This window comes from Anguilla rostrata, chromosome 15, assembly GCF_018555375.3.
Source record: "Anguilla rostrata isolate EN2019 chromosome 15, ASM1855537v3, whole genome shotgun sequence".
In the NCBI taxonomy this organism is placed as follows: Eukaryota; Metazoa; Chordata; class Actinopteri; order Anguilliformes; family Anguillidae; genus Anguilla; species Anguilla rostrata.
In genome coordinates, this window is record NC_057947.1 from 9,000,297 (window position 1) to 9,020,423 (window position 20,127).

Here is a 20,127-nt window from a genome sequence, read left to right on the forward strand (position 1 = left end):
TGGCCATGAATAACTGTACAAAATGAGTATTGTGCCTTATCGGACCTGTGATTTGTAGTTGTTCCAATGACTTTCGGTATACACTTACTGTACGTCGCTTAGGATAAAAGCGTCTGCCAAATAAATGTAATACATCTCTGACAGTATTCCTGAGAATTGGTATGTAAGAAAGAGTGATGCAAATGCCCTTTAGCACAAACAGACCCCCCGATTACACAACACACTCCTCCACCTGCTCACACAGCACACTCCTCCACCTGCTCACACAGCACACTCCTCCACCTGCTCACACAGCACACTCCTCCACCTGCTCACACAGCACACTCCTCCACCTGCTCACACAGCACACTCCTCCACCTGCTCACAGAGCATACTCCTCCACGTGCTGACACAGCACACTCCTCCACCTGCTCACACAGCACACTCCTCCACCTGCTCACAGAGCACACTCCTCCACGTGCTGACACAGCACACTCCTCCACCTGCTCACACAGCACACTCCTCCACCTGCTCACACAGCACACTCCTCCACCTGCTCACACAACACACTCCTCCACCTGCTCACAGAGCACACTCCTCCACGTGCTGACACAACACACTCCTCCACGTGCTGACACAGCACACTCCTCCACCTGCTCACACAACACACTCCTCCATCTGCTCACACAACCCACTCCTCCACCTGCTCACACAACACACTCCTCCACCCACTCACACAGCACACTCCTCCACCCGCTCACACAGCACACTCCTCCACCCGCTCACACAACACACTCCTCCACCTGCTCACACAACACACTCCTCCACCTGGTCACAGAACACACTCCTCTACCCACTCACACAGCACACTCCTCCACCTGCCCACACAACACACTCCTCCACCTGCTCACACAACACACTCCTCCACCTGCTCACACAACACACTCCTCCACCTGCTCACACAGCACACTCCTCCATGTGGGTGGAACCACAGTCTATGAGCGGTGAGAAGGACAGCCTGTGACATTGAGATTACACGGGTTGGACTGCGGCTGAACAGAGCTCATTAGAGCAGCAAGGCCTGCTGGGTAGGGTTTGTTTTACAGGAATGCGGGATACGGTTGGGGTCGGGATCAAACGGAGCACAGACGGATTTCTCCAGTGGGTTTTCTCCTGAGCGGGGGTGGGGAGGGGAGAGGGGGGAGGGGAGGGGCGTACCTCGCAGGCCGGCGGGGCATTGGCAGAGGAAGCCGTCCGTCATGTCAAGGCAGGTTCCAGCTGCGCAGGGGTTGGACAGGCACTCGTCCAGGTCGTCCTGGCAGAGGTCCCCGGCGAAGCCGGGGGGGCAGACGCACAGGTACTGCCCGCTGCCCGGGGGGAAGAGGATGTTGGTGACGCACGTCCCGCCGTTCCGACAGCCGCACGGTTTCACTGACACCTGCAGCCCGCGCGACAGGGAAACACGCACCTGTCAGCCCAGCCAGGGGTACCGCAAGAATAGAAGCTTCATTTTACTGCAGAGGGAACGCATGCAGTATAAAATAATGCACAGCAAGCCATTTTTTTGCATGCCCCTTGGAACCCAATTCAAAACCTCTCACAACCCACAGTGTGGGATCAACGGATCTAAAACACAGCTGACCTACACAAAAATTACACAAACATGAGCGGATATTGACAGCTTCCTCAAAGACAGTCGTTGCTGTACAGTGACTGTTAAATAGGGAAGGAAAAAAACCCACACAATTTGGTTCCATAGAATGAGAGAAAAACATACAAAACTGTGGGATTCGTTTCTGATTTAAAAGTGGCAATGGTTAGTTTCGGTCCTACACAGCTCGGGTCATTAAAACACAGACTGTGCAGAACGAAATGCCCACACCATCTCATTAACCAGGGTCGGGCTCGGCTAATAAGAAGGAACCGATCCGATGTTGATAATTAGTCTTTCTTGACATGCTCACCTGCTGACACTGCTGGGTTACACTAGCAGTTGGGTCTGTTCTAATGACTGCTGGGTTACAGTAGCAGTTGGGTCTGTGCTACTGACACTGCTGGGTTACAGCAGCAGTTGGGTCTGTGCTAATGACTGCTTACGGGAGGGCTGTGGGGACTCGAGCCCCATCTGGAACCATAACCCGAGTCACAGAGGACGTGTGGCTTTCCGTTAACGGTGACCTTCCGTTAACGGTGACTGGTGTTCAGGGTGAAGGGAATCTGCAGCACTGAGTCACATTAGCCATATGTTAAGGTTAAACAGACAGATTTTACTTTTTAATTTCCCCAAGCAAAATGTCTGTGTGTTTGAACAGCGTCATGTAACAGCACTAATAATGCCTTTTAGCCTGTTTTGTAGTGAATTATTTTGGCTTTATATCTTTTTCTTGCCTGTTTTGAGTGTGGCACATCTGGAAGTCATTCTCAGCTCTACAGCTGGGTACTTCCACTTATTTATTTGTTCTGGTTCATAGAAGCGACCAATCATTTTAGAATAGTAGATAGTTGTTGTGCCCCAGGATGTCAGAAGTAGAGGGGGCAAGAAACACACATTCAATACAGCTCAGAAAGGCGTTCTCATTTTAATTTAATTTCATCATATGCTATGATGCAGAATGATGCAACTGTTTTGAGAATTGTATTTCAAGGACAGGCATAGCTAGCTAATGAGGAGGAAGGAGTGAAGAGGAGTCCTAGCTACAAAGTAGTGAATCAAAATGCCAAAATCAAAAGTGGATCACAGAAAAGATTTAATGTGACTCAACCATGACTAAACGTCTGACCTCCGTCTGTCATTCTGTCATTCAGGATTGTGTAACGGTGCAGTACCCCTTATTGTGGAGCACCATGTGGGAATGTCCACCTGCAGATAAAGTGCGCAGGCTACTGCACTACTGCTGGCTATGACACTGCCTGTCACAGTCGCAACAGCGGAGCGCTCGTTTTCTAAACTAAAATGAATCAAAAACTACCTGAGGAGCAGCATAGGGCAGGAGAAACTGAATGGACATGCTATATACTTTCTACTGAGAATGTCAGAGCTTGGGAGCTTAACTAGACTTCTGATGATTTCGCACAACGCAAGGCCGGTCGGATGACCTTCAAATGAGCGAGCAGACAAAGTGCCGAACGGTTATAATTAGAATTGGGCTGCCACTGTGCGTCTCAACCGTGTGATTTTGATCTGTGTGAGCAAAACTGCCACAATAAAAAGTAAACCTCCATCATTCAATTTTGGCTAAGGATAGCCATAATCAACATACACCACATAATTTTCACGCTCTAAAATAATACGTAGGGAGGGTGAGGGTGTGTTGAGCTATGTCAGCTATGAAAAAGCCATGGATGAATCCTTTTAATCTTGACAATTATTTCCTATGAATAAGAAATGGTTTGTGGTGATTTATTTTTGTTATGATCCTGTCATTACAGCAATTTTTGGGATTATGCATTTTTCATCATCTTGGTTTTGTAGATACTAACTGTGTATCGCCTTGTAGCTTGAAAAGTATCAAGGTGGTAACAGGTGGATTTTATTGTAATGTGATTATTGTGCCATTGGTCTATCAGTTCTTTAATTTGTTTTGTTGTCCACTCACAACAATGCTGAAATCAAAACTGATGCATATGATGTGCTCATTTGAAATGGAAGCCCAACGGATATTTCAAAATGCCCACCCTGTCAACGCATTCTAGAACCCCCCAGATGCAGCCACACCTTTTCTGATAATACAACCCTTTTCGGGGGGATCAGAAGCCTTTACACCACAAATTAAGATTTGCGTAAACTCTGCAACCCCACTACTGACCCTCCTCTATACACAGACACATACGTATACATTATCAAAGTCAAAATCACTTGCCGGGAAATGTACAATAATTGCACAAAAATTACAGAAAGAAAAAACTTATGACGCTTCAACAGAAACAAGCACATAATCACTTGGGCTGGTAATGTTACGCTGGGCCACTTTCTTTGATGATGACCGGGTAAGCCAGTTTGTCCTTTATATAATGCCTCTCCTGAGTCACACACATTATGCTCAGCATTAGGGACTTATACTGCAGCAGGGAGGGCAGTTATGGACACCGCAAGCCAGTAACTAAATCATGAACATATGTGTAAGCTACAGTATACGAGTCTTCAGGAAGCATTTAGGGGAATAAGACAAAAGAAAAAAGAAAAAAAGATGAAAAAGAACAAAAATCTAATGTTAATATAACAAACATATTTATTTCCAAGCCTGTACATGGACATTACTTGAAAATGCTTTATACGCATCCACAAACAAGACAACTTGATCCTTCCAAGCAGGAACACGACCATGCTTGATTCCCTTCAGAGCATGAACTCTAGAATGAGTTACAGTTACAGTTGTTTCTAAACACTGTCAATGTAAGCTTCGCAAGGCCAGTCTGGATTTTGTTAATCTTATTCAACAAAAACTGCGCTCTCATCTGTGACTGACACTCAGCGCCTCCCTTTTCTTCTGTCTTACCCACAGCTTTTCTTTCTCTACTTTATTTCCAAGCAAATCGGATGCCGCATTGTGCAGTCAGAGTACCACTGACATTGGTTATTCCTCAGCATAATAATGGCATTCACTCTTTGCTGAGGAACAAAATATCATTTATTATTATTTTCCCCAGTCTTTAGAAATGCAGACTTCTGCAGACATCCTGTCTTCTCCTTGCTGAACCTCCAATTCTTCTGCTCAGTTCCCTCAACCGATTTCCCTGCTGATTAAATTTCCTTCGGAAAGGTTTGTGCCTCCTTACCTATGTGTACTCCATTCAGACCATCTTTATCTTCAGTCATTATCCCTTCTTTATGCAGGCTGTCTCATCCCCCCCCCCCCCAGATCATTCAACTTTCAAACATCTCTGTGGCTTCACAGTAGCAGAATGATATACTCGCTAACATTTTTTACACTCCATAGTCTCCTGACATTCAGAGATTACTTCACAGATCATCTCCTACCTGCATCACATTTAATGCCGCACAGTACATTCGCTTTGCTCATACATCTTACCCGTAATTGGTTTTTCCGCATAATTATTAATTACTCCCCCTTCCCATGTAACGATTTACAATTTTCTTAAATTAATTTAATTCAGTTTCAGCGAGTGTAATAATTTTCCGATGTATTCTAATGTGTGATTGAGTTCAATTAGCTCACGGACGGTACGCTCTGCTAGATTGAAGTGCCTATTAAATTATGCTTCTGAAAGACATGAAAGAGCGGAGGAGCGTATCTTTGCATGTCCCAGCTATCCAGGAGGCAAAGCCAGTGGACCAACGTGAGCTTAATGTTGGGAAACATCTAGAAGATGAACGTGCGTAATAATGTGCGGGGGGTCTGTTTTTCAGGTTGGTCTGTTTTTCAGGTCGGGGGGCTTGGCGTCCGAGCGCCAGCCGGGCGGAGCGGCGTCTCCCCCCGCGCGCGGTTTCGCGGCTCTTACCTCCACGCTGTACCTGCTCTGCGCGTTGCACTCGTCCGCCACCGTGAAGCCGAAGGCCTGCGTCTCCTCCGAGCGGACCTTCCAGATGAGCAGGCCGGCCGGGGAGAGGGAGGCCGCTGCCGGGCCCGACTCCAGCAGGAAGAGGATGGCCGAGCCCTCTGGGTCGGCCGCCGCGAACTGGTACACGAAGTTCTCCCCCACAAAGGTCTGCAGGCCGCCCTCGGGCTGGTGGAACGTGGGGGGCTGATTGACTGCGAGGAAAAGGAGACAGAGTGGAATTCGGGGACACAAAATGTCAATTAGGCCTGATTCATAGTCGGCTTTCCAATTGACCCCAAAGGTGTTGGATGGGGTTGAGGTCAGGGCTCTGTGCAGGCCAGTCAAGTTCTCCCACACTATTTCTATATGGACCTTGTTGTGTGTCCACCATAATTGAAGGAATTAATGGGAACTGGTGAAAATCTAGCTGGCACAATTTACATATCAGTAATTCAGTCTGCAGATTTTTACAAACGGTGTTTTTTTTCAGATGTGCAGAGTGTATGCATCGTGACTTTATTGACATGATTTATACCACGCTCACATTGGTTTCTAAGCAGCAAGGAAAAGAACACTTGTTCCTACCAAGTGATTTAGGACAATTCCCCGACCATAGACACTGATATATTGGCATGCTGCTCTGTAATTTAATTTGGAGACACTGTACTTCACAGATAACCCCTAAAAAGGCCACCACAGATACTGTGAATTAGAGAGCACAAATCAGGAAAAGGCAACAGGCGCTGGGCTCGGCTGATGCGTGTGGTGAATTCATTATGAGCCCGCCGCCACCGCGGTGTCCAGCGAGACAGAGGAGAGGGAGCGGAGGCTGGCTGTGAGCAGCGCACAGCTGCTCCGGTGCTACGGGCTGCCCTCATTATTCCCTCCCAAAAGGAGATGAAACGAGTCGAGAACACAGGAAGCCGTAAACGAAGGCTAAAGCCGGGTCAGCCCCCGCAGCAGGGCAGGCCGAGCCTTCCAGAAACACGCACGGCGAGCGGTGAACATGGCGAGCGGTGAACACGGCGAGCGGTGAACATGGGCGCCCTCTAATACCCGCGTAAGCGCGTCTCGGCGGGAAACCGGGTCAGAATCTCGGCTCTCGGTGGACGGCGAGGCGGAAAAACAATTTTAAAAACTTGACAGAGGATTTGGCAGAGGATTTTAAAAAATGATAATCCCTGTCTAATTAAATTTCTCAGATTATTTTTATTCAGTTATGCTCCTTCCAGGTTAAGCTAGCTTGGTTGACATTCGGTGATAAATCCCAATTTCAATTCCAACCGCAGTACGGCTGACTGGAGCCAGTCAGACTCACGGTCGGCGGGAATTATCCTCTAGTGTCCAAGGGCTCAAGATTCCCCATTTTTCCAACCACCTGTTGACTCCCGACCAGGACAGGCAAGCCTTTTTTAAACATTTATTTTTGTCAGTCGACTCAGACTCAGCATTGCGTGAATTGGTCAAAGACCGAAATCCGAGACTGACCCTGGCAACAGCCAATGGGAGTTAAGCTCAAGAGGAACATAAACAGAAGGGGACAGGAAGTGAACTCACTTGAAAGTGAACAACAACAACAACCACAATCCTCTTTGAGCTGTGGTGTTCCCGCGTGATTTTGCAAAGTGAAGACGTTAAGAATCGGGCCAGTGAGTCCTCGAGTGTGAAACCCTGAATCTGTTCCCAGTCTCCTGCTGTTCAAACCATCACGCCGGCAATGCAAGACCGATCGCCATGACCAGCCATTAGGGCTGAACTGCATTCACCAGCAATGACTGGAACAGCCACCAAGTATGAACCAAGCTTCACTCCCCTGTGGAACTGCGCAGCAAAGTATGAACAGAGATATTCACCAGGCAGAGATATTTGCCAGCAAAGCTTCCTGTTTAGAAGCCAAAAGATCCTGTAGTCATTCCTCTAAATACTGCCCAAAAGGTAATAAATGTCCTTGGAAAAGCAATGCTACCATTCTGAATGTGTATTTATTTCAGGAGAAATCATTTCTTGTTTTATGTGAATATTTTCTACACTTCATTCCACTTCAGTAGCTGTTATGTCTGTTCCATCACAGCATATTAATGCCTGTGAACCCGTGAAAGGAAAGTGTGCTTATTGTACAAGTCCTCTGTCTTCCAACAGTGAGTTGAAAGATGATGAGATTGTGAGCTTCTTGGGGAATGGGTATTAAGTAGAAGCTAATGTCAGCCTTGTTAGTAGCTGACACCGAGGGAGGGGCGTGTGGGGGGGCGGGTGGTATGATGCAGCAGTGTCAGTTTGACATGACAGATAATCACAAGCATTCGACATGTGTCACACTGGTTCCAGGTCACCTGCTCTCATGCCTCTGTGGGTTTTTCCCATGCACTGCCTGGTTGCTCATACAGACAGGCGGTCACCTGGATGGCCGTGTACCTCATGGCTGGGATTGGGCGAGGACCCCACGCCTGTGACATGTCTCCCCGAGCTCATATAATTCAGTAAGAATCGCCCAGGATCGTTTTCAGAGTGTAATCCCGGCTGAATACTCTGCCTTCCTCCGCATCATTGTGAATGTTATTCTGTAGAATACTATTTCCAGACAATCAAATTATTCAAACATTCTTTTATTTGTCTATATTTAAACTGTCCTCCCAAACATTATTAAGACTCATGGATTTATGAAGACAGGTAGATAGATTAGACAAGCTAAACAAAGGCAACATGCAACATACAGCAAAATGGAGCCCGCTAATATAAATTAAATATACAGGCAATTATCAGACCAACTTCCACTCTTAAAATTGATCAATAAACCCTTCTGTCTTTTTTGTTTTGCTAAATGTACTCATTAAATATGAATATATTCTATATATAAATATGTATAAATGTAAAGCAAATTCAACAATATACTATATATGCCAGGTATGCCATCCTCACAACTTCATATGTCTGCACATTAAAGAGCCTCAAACTGGGTTATTTTGTGTTTTCTCCTTTTTCCTGCTGATTACATCACCACAAATGCTCCAGTCCCGCAATCAATAATTATTCCCATTGGACATTTAGCTGCATCTTCTGCCAATAACAACGTCTGATCAAAGCAGTCTGATCAAAGTAGCCCAATGCAGGGTACTCAGACAAAACAGGCAAAATGGACACAGTGCTTAAATGGTGCCTGCCTTGAACCAGTAGTCATGTTATTTCAAATAAAGGGGAGGCAGCAGCGCAACTTAACCTCCAGCACATTCCTGGACGTCTGGAGACAGCAGCAGGCATCCAGCCCATGCTAGCGCTTCAGACTAGCGTCTGAGGAGAAAATCTGGAGCTAATCAGCCAGCAGCGCCTTGTGAAGTCTGCCGTCCCCCTTCAGGTGATAAGCAATTGCGTCCAGCTTGTTGTCACCACCATGGTTTCCTTCAAAACTTTTTTGATGATGCAGACGTGTCCAGCGAGCATTCCGTAAGATTCAATGTTTAGCAAAGACTCGCAATTTGTTATGATCACTCAGTGATAATAAAGTTTTTTGTAAAGCGCGTATTTATATGTTGTTTGTGTTTCCTGTAAAGCGGTGTAATGTTGGGAGGGAATAATGGGAAAAGCATGTTAGACCACAGCTGTTGCTGCAGAGAGCTGGTTTAACTCCAGCAGGGAGCCAGACAGCATTGCTTCTTTGATGTAAATAAACAACAGAAGAGAGTTGCTCTTTCCGGCATTGTAATGTACTGCCATGTTGTGTTCTGGTGTGGTATCATTATATTTTCCATGTATGTACACCATGTATAATCATTTGTAGAATTATTGGCATCTGTGATAGTGATGATAAACGGATTAAAAAGGTGGTTAAAAATAAATAGTACAGGTAATTAGCTATATAAAATTAGACTTATGAATTTTATACTAGTACAATTGTGAAAGATTTTGAACAAGTAATAATTTTACTTCCCAAAAAGATAGGTGTCAAATTTATTGGCACCCGTCGGCAGTGCTTAGTGCACCCACCCTTCACAAGGATAAAACTACTAAGTTGTCTTCTATTGTGTTCTTTGAGATTTAGTGATCATTCTGGGGGAATTTTTCTCCATAAGACTACCCCCTGGAGACTGAGATAGCCAGTGCAAAATGGTCATTTTGTGGTCAGTTGATCATTCCTGGGTTGATTTTGAGGTAGTCTTGGGATCATTGGCTTACAGAAAGCACCATCTGGGGCCAAGCTTTAGCTTCCTGTGGAATATTTTCCCGTTTTCTTTTTTTTTGAGCATACAGTATAGCTCATTACCCACTTATTTCAGTCAGTCTCTGATTCTGGACCTGGCTATCCATGGGTTTAATATTGATACTGTTTCACAATTGCTATCTTGCCAACATTTTTATTCTTGGAGATGCTTGAAACGTCTGACAAGGTGGTAGCATTTTTGGCGGTAGTTCTGAGCCATTAGGTAAGTGATAATTTCCTCACATTCAAACTGCGTAATGCCCAGCCCAGAGGTCATTATCCCACTTACACAACGGCTTACTGACAAAAAGCATGATTGTAAACAAAACGTGAGATTCTATTGCAATGGAAACATTATGCAAGTATTCCAGCATATATCCCAAACCCTATACAACTTATGACCCTTTTCCATCACTGTACCGTACTGCACTGTATTGTGAAACCAAGATAACGGTTTCCCAGTGTGTTTCCAGCATACCGTGCATAGCTCTCAGAACTAAACTTCGCTACTTCCTCCAGAGGTATCGGGAAACACAGGGTGAAGCTAGCAGTCCTGTACATTGCTAATTGGTGAACCGCAAACTTCTTGTGTATCGTCTTTCCACCGGTTCCTAACATATGGAAAGCCAATAAGAGCAGAAAGTAAGTGAACAAGATGATTGGTTCCCATTTTGTGACTGCGAAACCGTCAGTCAGAAATAAAATCAGCTTTTTATTCAATAAAGTCAGGAATTATATTTTAGTAAAATTGCCTCAAAAAATATTCATTGCAAAAATGTGCTATGTAAATTATGAAATGCTCTTAAATTTTCTAGCCTAATTTTTTACTTCAAATGCAGCAACTACACCTTTCTAAGGATCTGTGTAAATGTGGAAGTGACTTTGATGGTGGAAAACAAAGGTGGCCATATGAGAATGAGTTTCTCTGAGCTTTGATGTTGAAAAGGAACATGATGCAACCTGCCAATGCAAATGAACGGGTCTTACTTTCATTTAGGGACCATGTGAATTTGGAGGTGGTAGAATTACACAGGAGGCATGGACTGGTGGGGCTGGGGTCTCCTTCAGCGAAGCACATCCCATCAATATTACATGCCTTATCCTGAGAGAGAGAGAGAGAAGGATAGAGAGAGAGAGAGAGAGAGAGAGAGAGAGAGAGAGAGAGAGAGAGAGAGAGAGAGAGAGAGAGAGAGAGAGAGAGAGAGAGAACACAAGAGCATGAGAGAGAGAGTGAGAGAGACAGAGAGAGAGAGTGAGAACACCAGAGAAACAGAGGGAGAGACAACATTCATTAATGTACTGTACATATTAATGTATGTGGTGCCACAGTATTTCAACTCTGGTAAAAACGACATTCCATGCCATCTTCTATAACTATAATTGTATACATTCAAAGGACTGCATATCAAACACATTTCCAGTCACTGAGGGATGTACAAAAAATAAACATATCCTATAAAAAAACTTCCAAAATGTTAATAAATAAATCATTTATGGAATCAGATTGAAATATCTACAACAGTCAAGATCATTTGCTCCACCCCAAAACTTAATTTCACTACCATATTCATAGGAAGTGACATTTATGTAAACACACAGGGCCTAATTTATAAATGGATTGCACAAAAATGATTCTGCACAATTTTGTTTACTTGAATAACTGTGTTAAAGTGGTTGGGTGCATCTATATAGTCTTTTTCAAATCTATTCTTAAAACAGCTCTTCCAGGAATACTTTTGCACTACCAAGTTGTTTACGATGCAGCTTGACAAACTCTTCTATTTCCATATTGTGATCACACTCAGTGTACAAATAAGGGTCAGGGGTCTCCTCTCTTCTGCTATTGCACTGATTTAGAGGTCACTATTTCTTTATCCCAGGGTTGGCATTGCACTTCTGTTGATTTATGCATGCCCTTGTCCATTATTTTGCATAATGCAAGGGGAATAATATAAAATGCAAAGCCATACTTTATTTCTAAAGCAATTTAAATCTGACTTCTGTTTTATACAAAATCCCATTCCACTGTAGAGGATGTTGAATTTTGGAAATCACAGTGGTGTTCTGAATTATGATTCTTACATGGATCTGAGCACTATGCTGGGGTATGTGTCTTGAGAACAAATTTAATGGTAAAATTCTAGCCTCTGTGACTGTGACAAGCACGGTCATTGCCACTGCCTTATTCTCAACATTGCTGATTCAACTTATATCACTGTCAATATTTACAGTTAAAATTCTCAATCAGAAAATAATGCTCTTCTTGTTCATTTGGCGGATTGTTTACTTTTCTGGTTGTCTAAACTCCCAAAATCCTCTAATATTTGGTGGGGACTTTATTGTACTAGATGGCAATATTGATAGATGGCCCTTGAGGAATTCAAATATTAAGCTCTCATTTGAAATCCTTTATGCAAAGATTCTATTTAATTGTTATTTGGAGAGAGAATTTTCCACTACAGAGATTCTATATACTTGGAGCAACAAATCATTTTTATGACAATCATGTATTGACTTTGTCTTTCCTTCTGAAGATCTCAACAGAAAGGTTTCATAACAACATTCTCAGACCCCTGTCTGATCATATAGGCCTACTAATCCATACCAGTGTTCCTCTATTGACTTCATCAAACTTTAATCATCATCTTCATGGTGGCGGTTCAATAGTTCTTTTCTTAAGCATAGCATTGCTATCGCAGAAGTTAAAAGACTGATAGCACACTTTTGGGACTAGGCTCAGAATGAAAACACTTATCATAGTAACTGGGAGCTTCTAAAATATGAAGTAGCAGAATGCCTTAAGAGAACTCCACTGCAGAGTTCTTCCTTGCCCCAGTGGGCCATAGCGAATTACCTGTATTATTTATTTTAAACTGCCTTTTTAAATCAATTTATCATCTTCATCACAGATGCCAATAATTCTACAAATGACCATACATGGCCAATTACTGAACTCACCAGTGCTCTGTTTCTTCTTAATGATGTTCCAAACAGTTGATTTTGATAAACCTAAGATAAGGTTTGGCTTATGTCTCTGACTGTTTTTCTAGTTATTTCTCAGCCACATAAAGGCTTCCGAGACTTTCATTGGCACAACTCTGGTCCACATGTTGACAAATGCCAAGAACAGACTCCAAAGGCAACCACAAGCCTAGAATTAAGACTATATACCTAAAGCTCTCTTATACCTGCACTAAGGAAGCAATTGAACATTCCTGACTAATTAGAAACACTTGTGAAGCCATTTGTCCCAAATGTTATGGTGCCTTGACATGGGAGGACTATGCAGAAAAAGTGCTGTAATTTCTACATGGTGAAACCAAAATGTATAGAAATACCCTTTAATAAAATCTGAGAATCTGCACTCTAACCACGTGGAGTGCAGATTGTTTATGGAGTAAGTGTAGGTTGTTAGGCTTGCATAAAAGGAGCGAATTGTCTCTCCCGTGTAAACAAAGAATAACTTTTTCAGGACACACATTGAGAATGTTACACACAGGAAACAAGGTCTAAACAGAGGAAATAATTTGTCTGAGTGACTATTTCTAACGGTGAAAACGGTTGTGACTCCACAGCGGATGACATGCCCATCAGGACGTGATCCCATGTTAGATCGGCAAGCATCTAAAAACGTTCTCAAAATATTTTTATTACCATTCAGTACATTTATAAATGGGAGGCCTGCTGGCGAAAAATAAATGTGGCCAGTGAAACTGTGAGATGTGTTTGACATGTTGATGAGGGTGGGGCATTTGACTCAAACTTCAATCACTGAACCTCAGTCAATGGATTAGTAAACTACTTTAGATACCTAATGTAGTTATTTTATACAATTTTCCAGACCTGCTGCTGCCAGACGTGGCAAGGTGAGAGCAAAGAGAGGGGGTGAGAGAGGGGTGGGAGGAGGGGCAGGGGGGAGAGGAGGACAACAGGCAGGGGGATAACAATCGTAATTAACTACAGTAATTTCAGCACGTCTTCCACTTGAATTTAGGATACAATATATAATACCTTAAACCTCTAAAAACCCATAATATCATTTGGTTACTAAAGCCCTATTCGCACGGGACTAGTATTACCTGGGGACCTCATGTGATTTAGAAATGACCCACCTACGTCTGTGTTTCGTGCGGCGCATTCGCACGGGATAAGCGAAGTCTGTATTTTACTCGAATTTACTCATAGACGCCGCATTGACTGCTTCGGCCCGTTGCTGCGATACGTCAACCTCGCCGTCATATTGGACCAGGCAAGACTGGCCTGAAAACAAATACAAGTAAACGGGGGAGCTGCGGTTTTTCTGGATGAAAAGCACTATAACGTTTACATTTCTCAACCGATTTCAATGAGTCGTTTTTATATTAAAGCGTTTATGATCTACGTGGAGTACAAAAAAGTTATATCTCCAGTTACTTAGAATCTCGATAGTTAGGCTATAATCGCTACAAGATCGGTCTAATGTTGTTTGATTTTTATTAAGCATGGCTGCACAGTATAACTCTTAAATATAGACTGAATTAGGTCCTGTTTTATATCCCAAAGAATGATCCATATTATTTTCTTAAACAGCATGTGTGTAAACACTTTGAATCTCCTCCACCAGTATTTGGATAACGGTATAACCTTAGGCCTCATGTCCCAATGAACAAAAATAAGCACAGAAATCAGCAGTGGGTCTGTAAGGGACTGTTAAAATTGCACCTCACAGGTCCAATGGTCCTGTCATGTACCTTTGCTCATGGTACAACAGCACTGCACTTACAAACCCAGTATCTTCAATATTATGGTATCCCGTCTTAGATTTACTTGACATGATCGGATGACTCATAAATCTGAATTATTGCCAGGGAACATATCAACAGGATACTCAAAATGCATACATCCACAGATGCCCGATCAACCTTCAGAATAGCGACAAACACCAAAAACCATGGTATTCAATATCTTCCCAAGAAAATATATGGGATTGAAATGGTGAAGACATGCGGGATCATTGCAGCTGTGTTTGTGGATTACCTTTAACTTACAAAGTCCGGAGAGCGAAGACTCGCAGAGCTGACACACTCCGTCATACACCGTCAGCACCTTCGGCTTGCTGAACAGGGAGCCGTCGTTCGTCACCTGAGAACAAAAACAAACAAAGAAACGGCATAATTTCAGCATAACAACCTGCACAGTTCACTGTAAATACAGGTGAATGTGACAGCATAATTTCAGCATAGCAACCTGCACAGTTCACTGTAAATACAGGTGAATGTGACAGCATAATTTCAGCATAGCAACCTGCACAGTTCACTGTAAATACAGGTGAATATGACAGATGAATGTGCTGGATGGGTGAATGCAAGGGTGTGGTTTCATTTTAACATTGGGGGGGGGGGGGGCAGAGGGCACAACACTGACCACCCAATTCCTCCCAACCACAAATACCAATCAATAATTACACATTTTGGACCACTATATGAAAAAAAAAAAACTTTTACAGTTGTTCGCATTCTTTGTGTAATCCAGTGGCAAAGAATATGTCTATCATTTGAAAAATTGAATAAGCTTTTAAAAAGGCAACTCTTTTGGGAAAAGAAAATTTCCACTCCAAAATGACAACAATTTATATCATTTAGAAAAATAGAATAGGCTCAATTATGAAAGAAAGGCAACTTAGCTGTTGCTCCATTTTGATAATATGCCTGCTCCATTCAACTACCATGCTTCTTCAAATGATAAAATCCAGAATACAAATAGCATCAATCAGTTACAAAATGATTTGAGGGAACTTGGCTGATGATCCATTTTGTATCATTGAGGAACATTAATTAAAAATAGAAAAATAAATCCACCAGTTTGTTCCATCACGCGACCTGCAGCGACTAAAACTTGTATTTCAAAGGATATCCTCCAGGGGTCCCCATAGGCACTCCAAGGGCACAGTCAAGTGACTAACTGTACAATTGAGTTTCTAATTGAGACATTTATAAAAGCAATTAGTTTACTTAATATGGGGGCCCTGGTGGCGGAGCCCGGAACACCTCCAAAGGGAGGCGCCCAGGAGGCATCCTTATCAGATGCCAGAACCACCTCAACTGTGGAGGAGCAGCAGCTCTACTTTGAGGTCCTCCCAGACAGCTGAGCTCCTCACCCTGTCAAGAAGAGTAAGCCCTGCCACCCTACGGAGAAACCCCATTTCAGTTGCTTGTATTTGCAATCTCACTCTTTCAGTCACTACCCGGCCACCAGGGAGTTTGAGTTTGAGTCCCTTTAAAAAAGTTCCCAATGACTATTTTTATTTTCTTCATCTCATGGTTCTGCTGCACAAAACCAAAATCAAGTGCATTAACATTAAGCCAGGCAGTGTCAAATAATATGAATATTAAAGTTTAAAATTCTACGGTTGATTTATTTAGTAATGTAGCGAGCTAGGCTGTTTTTCAGCTACTTCTACTGTAAGCAACTGTTGTCAAACAGAAAGAGTGAGTCTGCCAATACTGCAGTGGCAAATATAAAGGTTTTTAGGATTCACTGCAGTTCGCTGAATCCTTTCCTTTTGGTACTACGGCCAGCAGTGGCAGCAATGGCTGCCATATGAGTTTCCATTTTTTCATTTTTTTAATGATTTTGTCTCTTTCTCTGCTCCTTGCCAATCACATTACTCTGTTTTCAGAGAACAGCAAAGCCCCCCTGCCCTCCAACCCCCCCTCACCCCCTCTTCCCCACTGAATGTGCCATAACTATGGGACAGGTGAATGTGCTGTACCTGTGTGGCTGGTGTATGTGATGTACCTGTGGGACAGGTGAATGTGCTGTACCTGTAGGACAGGTGAATGTGATGTGCCTGTGGGACAGGTGAATATGCTGTACCTGTGGGACAGGTGAATGGGACAGGTGGATATGCTGTGCCTGTGGGACAGGTGAATGGGACAGGTGAATATGCTGTGCCTGTGGGACAGGTGAATGGGACAGGTGGATATGCTGTACCTGTGGGACAGGTGAATGGGACAGGTGAATATGCTGTACCTGTGGGACAGGTGAATATGCTGTGCCTGTGGGACAGGTGAATGGACAGGTGAATATGCTGTACCTGTGGGACAGGTGAATATGCTGTGCCTGTGGCGCAGGTGAATGGGACAGGTGAATGTGCTGTACCTGTGGGACAGGTGTATGTTCAGTACCTTAATCTCCCATCTGGCGAAGGGCTTGTCCTCCACCATGAAGTCCATGATGTCAGCGGCCATGTTGTTGAGTGAGGGAAGCACACAGTCCACAGCTTTGGAGCTGAGGAAGGTGGCCATGGTCCTCTGCTGCTCCCCTACTTTCCACTCACCATTAATGTACTACAAACAACACAAACACCATAGATGTTAAATTTACAGCTCTACTACGATGAAAATTACCAGTGTATTATGATTATGATGATCAATTTCAAGGACATTCTGTGGTAACTCATGACACTATCATGCCTGACAAAATGTTTAGTATTTCATCTCAAACCAAGCCGATGGGTCTAATACCCATTTCTCACACAGGTAAGTGTCATTCAAGGGTGTTTGAGAAATAAGAGTTTACAAAGCATATGTATCGTACTATAAAGACAGAAAATAAACCGAAGCTAAACTAAAATTCACAGAGAAGAAGGGAAAATAAAATGCCAAAGCCATTTTCTGCTTTTGAATTCTCTGGCTCTCTAGGTCCCGAAATCCCAGAGGAGGCATGAATAGGGAGAGATGGCGGTGCGCGGCGGAGATCGGAAAATGCGCGAGACTCTGTTCAGATAGTGTGGAGAGCGCATTACCGCCAACGGCGTAATCGTCTCTCTAAGAGCCGCTAAACTTCAGCTTCGCCGCGGGAGTTCGGTAACAGCTGACAGAAATGCCACCGGAAGGCCGGCGCAGCCTGGGACAACAGGCGCTTCCCGCCGCGGTGCAGGGTAACGAGCGCGAGGAACGTAACGAACGAGACACCGCCCGTCTGGTCTTCCATTATTCTGACAGAGTTAAGAGAGGAAGAGCCACTTCCGCCCCCTTCGATGTGGGGAAACGTTAAAATGAGCAACATGGCACCGTGCTAATTAACAGATAGCTGGGGTGCAGACCCCCTTCCCCCCCCCCCCCCCTCCGTTTGTCAGAGGGGGCTGTGAGTCATCGCTGCGGGGTTTTTTTGGTTACTATCTTAAGATGTTTGCCACTTCCCACTGAGCTATTTCTTTTACAGACCCTTTTGAGAATGCATTTTGTCAGAAAATGCCTTTTTATGAGGGACTGTTAACAGATTTCCATGCAGTGAATCTGTTACGGTGAGCCACCAGACCGGTCTACGGTGCGATGAGTCACAGCCTCTACGGTGAAGACAGATATAGCAGCAGTCATTACTGCATTCCCATATCGTTATGACTCATATAAATGGGAACAGGTCCCACCAGGAGCCACTTTCTTTTTTTTGTGGCCAGGGCGATTTAATTGGAAGTTTCTTTCGATAAAACAGAAAAGAGGTTGGATAGCACCACACACACACACCACACAACAGCTGTTATTGGGGTGAATATGAGCAATGCCTTCAAATCTATCCACTTTTTAAAGGAAATGGACCTTCCGTAACATATTTTAAATGAGCATCAGGTAACTTTTTTTTTTCTTGTGCCCTCCGTGTACCGCCCCATTTACGGGGGTCGGGTGCACCGTGACGACGGGCCCGCCCTCTCACCGTCAGCTCGGCGGCGTGGCAGCTGAGGTCCGGCGAATCGATGAAGCCCAGGCCGAAGACCCGGACCCTGCCGCACTCGAAGGCTCTGATGTCACAAAGCCCGCCGTTCTCCAGGTCCGTCACCTCCATCGGCTGACCTTTAATACCACAGAGAAGTTTTCATTTTCGTTACCGCACCTTTTCACATGCTGAGAATTTAAAAAAAACATTAAGGAAACATAAAGCAAACCCTTGAATGTAATGAAGCTGGCGGCTTATTACTTGTTGTGTGTGAGGACAGTCCGCCTATTACCATAATTATGGAATTACTGAGCTATCGTTGGCTGAATGGTCCTGAACGGTCTTCCTTACTGTAATAATTCAGCTATTGGAGCAAGTTAATAACACATCACTAATGGCTGAAAGCAAAGCAGGTCATTACCATGCTTTTGAAACTACCTCATTTCTTCCACAAATTATGCAAAATAAAAGGCTCAGAAATGGAAAGAACATGACGGCTGCCCTGTCTACGAACCCACCCTCCCGTCCCGCCCCCCCACTCACCCACCCCCACCCCTCCCCCCGCGGCACATACACCCCCAGCACCGTGGGAACAAAATGCGCCTCTGAACCTGAATTGACAATCTGACACAACTTCAAGGGGTGCACTTGTGACTAAGGGCCCGTGCCTGCAGTAAGTCAGCCTGTTGAAAGAGGTGAGCATTTAAAGAGCTTTGAGCCACAATGGCGTCCCGTACCCGGTCCTCCTGTCATAGCAGGCTTCCCTAAATAACCTCCAATCAAAGTGCTTTCGTGCCAGAAAGTAGATTTAGCCCGTGAGCCAAACCAGCGCTACGTTTATTGAGGAAATATCAATCAGGTACAAACCTAAAAGGACGTGGATTAAATTTCAACGCTGAACAACTACAAAGAACAGACTCTTGAAATGTGTGCCATTCAAAGTGATGTACAGACTCCTACAGGCACCCATATATTTTCAATATCACAATCCAAGGGTATGGTTGCATAATATACAGTGTAGTTTTTGCACTATTGACCTTGACTATAAAAAATAAACATGCAGACCAAAATAGACTGCAACAAAGAAATCCTCAGGCTCACTCCTTCTGCACAGGCACCCCATGTCCCAGAGAAAGGACAGGAAAGCACTATGAAAAGGGTCACAGGCCCACCATTGGCCTATTACATACAGCCTATTTTGACCTTAATCTGTTGACTGCTTGCCTCTGGCAGACATTTTGGGAAACAAAATGGAGGACACGCGGGGAGCGAAGGACGAGCGTGTTGCTGAATGCTCGCTCCACATTACGCTGGGCATAAAAGTCTCCGTGACAGCGAGGCCTCAGCCTCCGCAGCGGCAGTTTGAAAAGGGCAATATTTAATTCAGGATTCATTCAATGACAGAGAGGAAATTACTGTGTGCTGACAGCGCTAGACGTGATTAATACACAAGGCAATTCTCCACTGTTCTGGTCGGTCTTACATCAGAACGTGGGATGAATGTTATTTGGCAAAAGGTACCACGTTATCTCAAAGAACCATAACCACCAGCACCTAGCAACAATCCCACCCCCCCCCCCCCACCCCCCCAAATAAAATAAATACAGAGAACATGTACAATTGCTGAAAAACCACAGTGCCATATGTCAAAAGTCTTGGTGAAAAGTGTACTATAAACTTGAAAAAATTATTAAAATTGAAATGTTTATATGTTTTGAAAAATCTCCAGATGACATTCCATACATTTAATCAAAAAATTTAAA

The 20,127-nt window shown here is 44.0% G+C and overlaps 1 protein-coding gene across 1 annotated transcript in view; it reads right to left on the bottom strand.

The window, feature by feature from the left end:
- The window catches only part of si:ch211-246m6.5 (von Willebrand factor D and EGF domain-containing protein), an 88,187-nt gene that overhangs the window by 32,628 nt on the left and 35,432 nt on the right, over positions 1–20,127 (bottom strand). Inside the window, exons 13-18 of the mRNA XM_064309799.1 lie at positions 18,365–18,501; positions 16,837–16,998; positions 14,687–14,791; positions 10,658–10,772; positions 5,440–5,690; positions 1,198–1,417 (exon numbers count right to left, since the gene is read on the bottom strand). Of these exons, the coding sequence (XP_064165869.1) occupies positions 1,198–1,417; positions 5,440–5,690; positions 10,658–10,772; positions 14,687–14,791; positions 16,837–16,998; positions 18,365–18,501 (990 nt within the window). The remainder of the gene's footprint in view (positions 1–1,197; positions 1,418–5,439; positions 5,691–10,657; positions 10,773–14,686; positions 14,792–16,836; positions 16,999–18,364; positions 18,502–20,127) is intronic.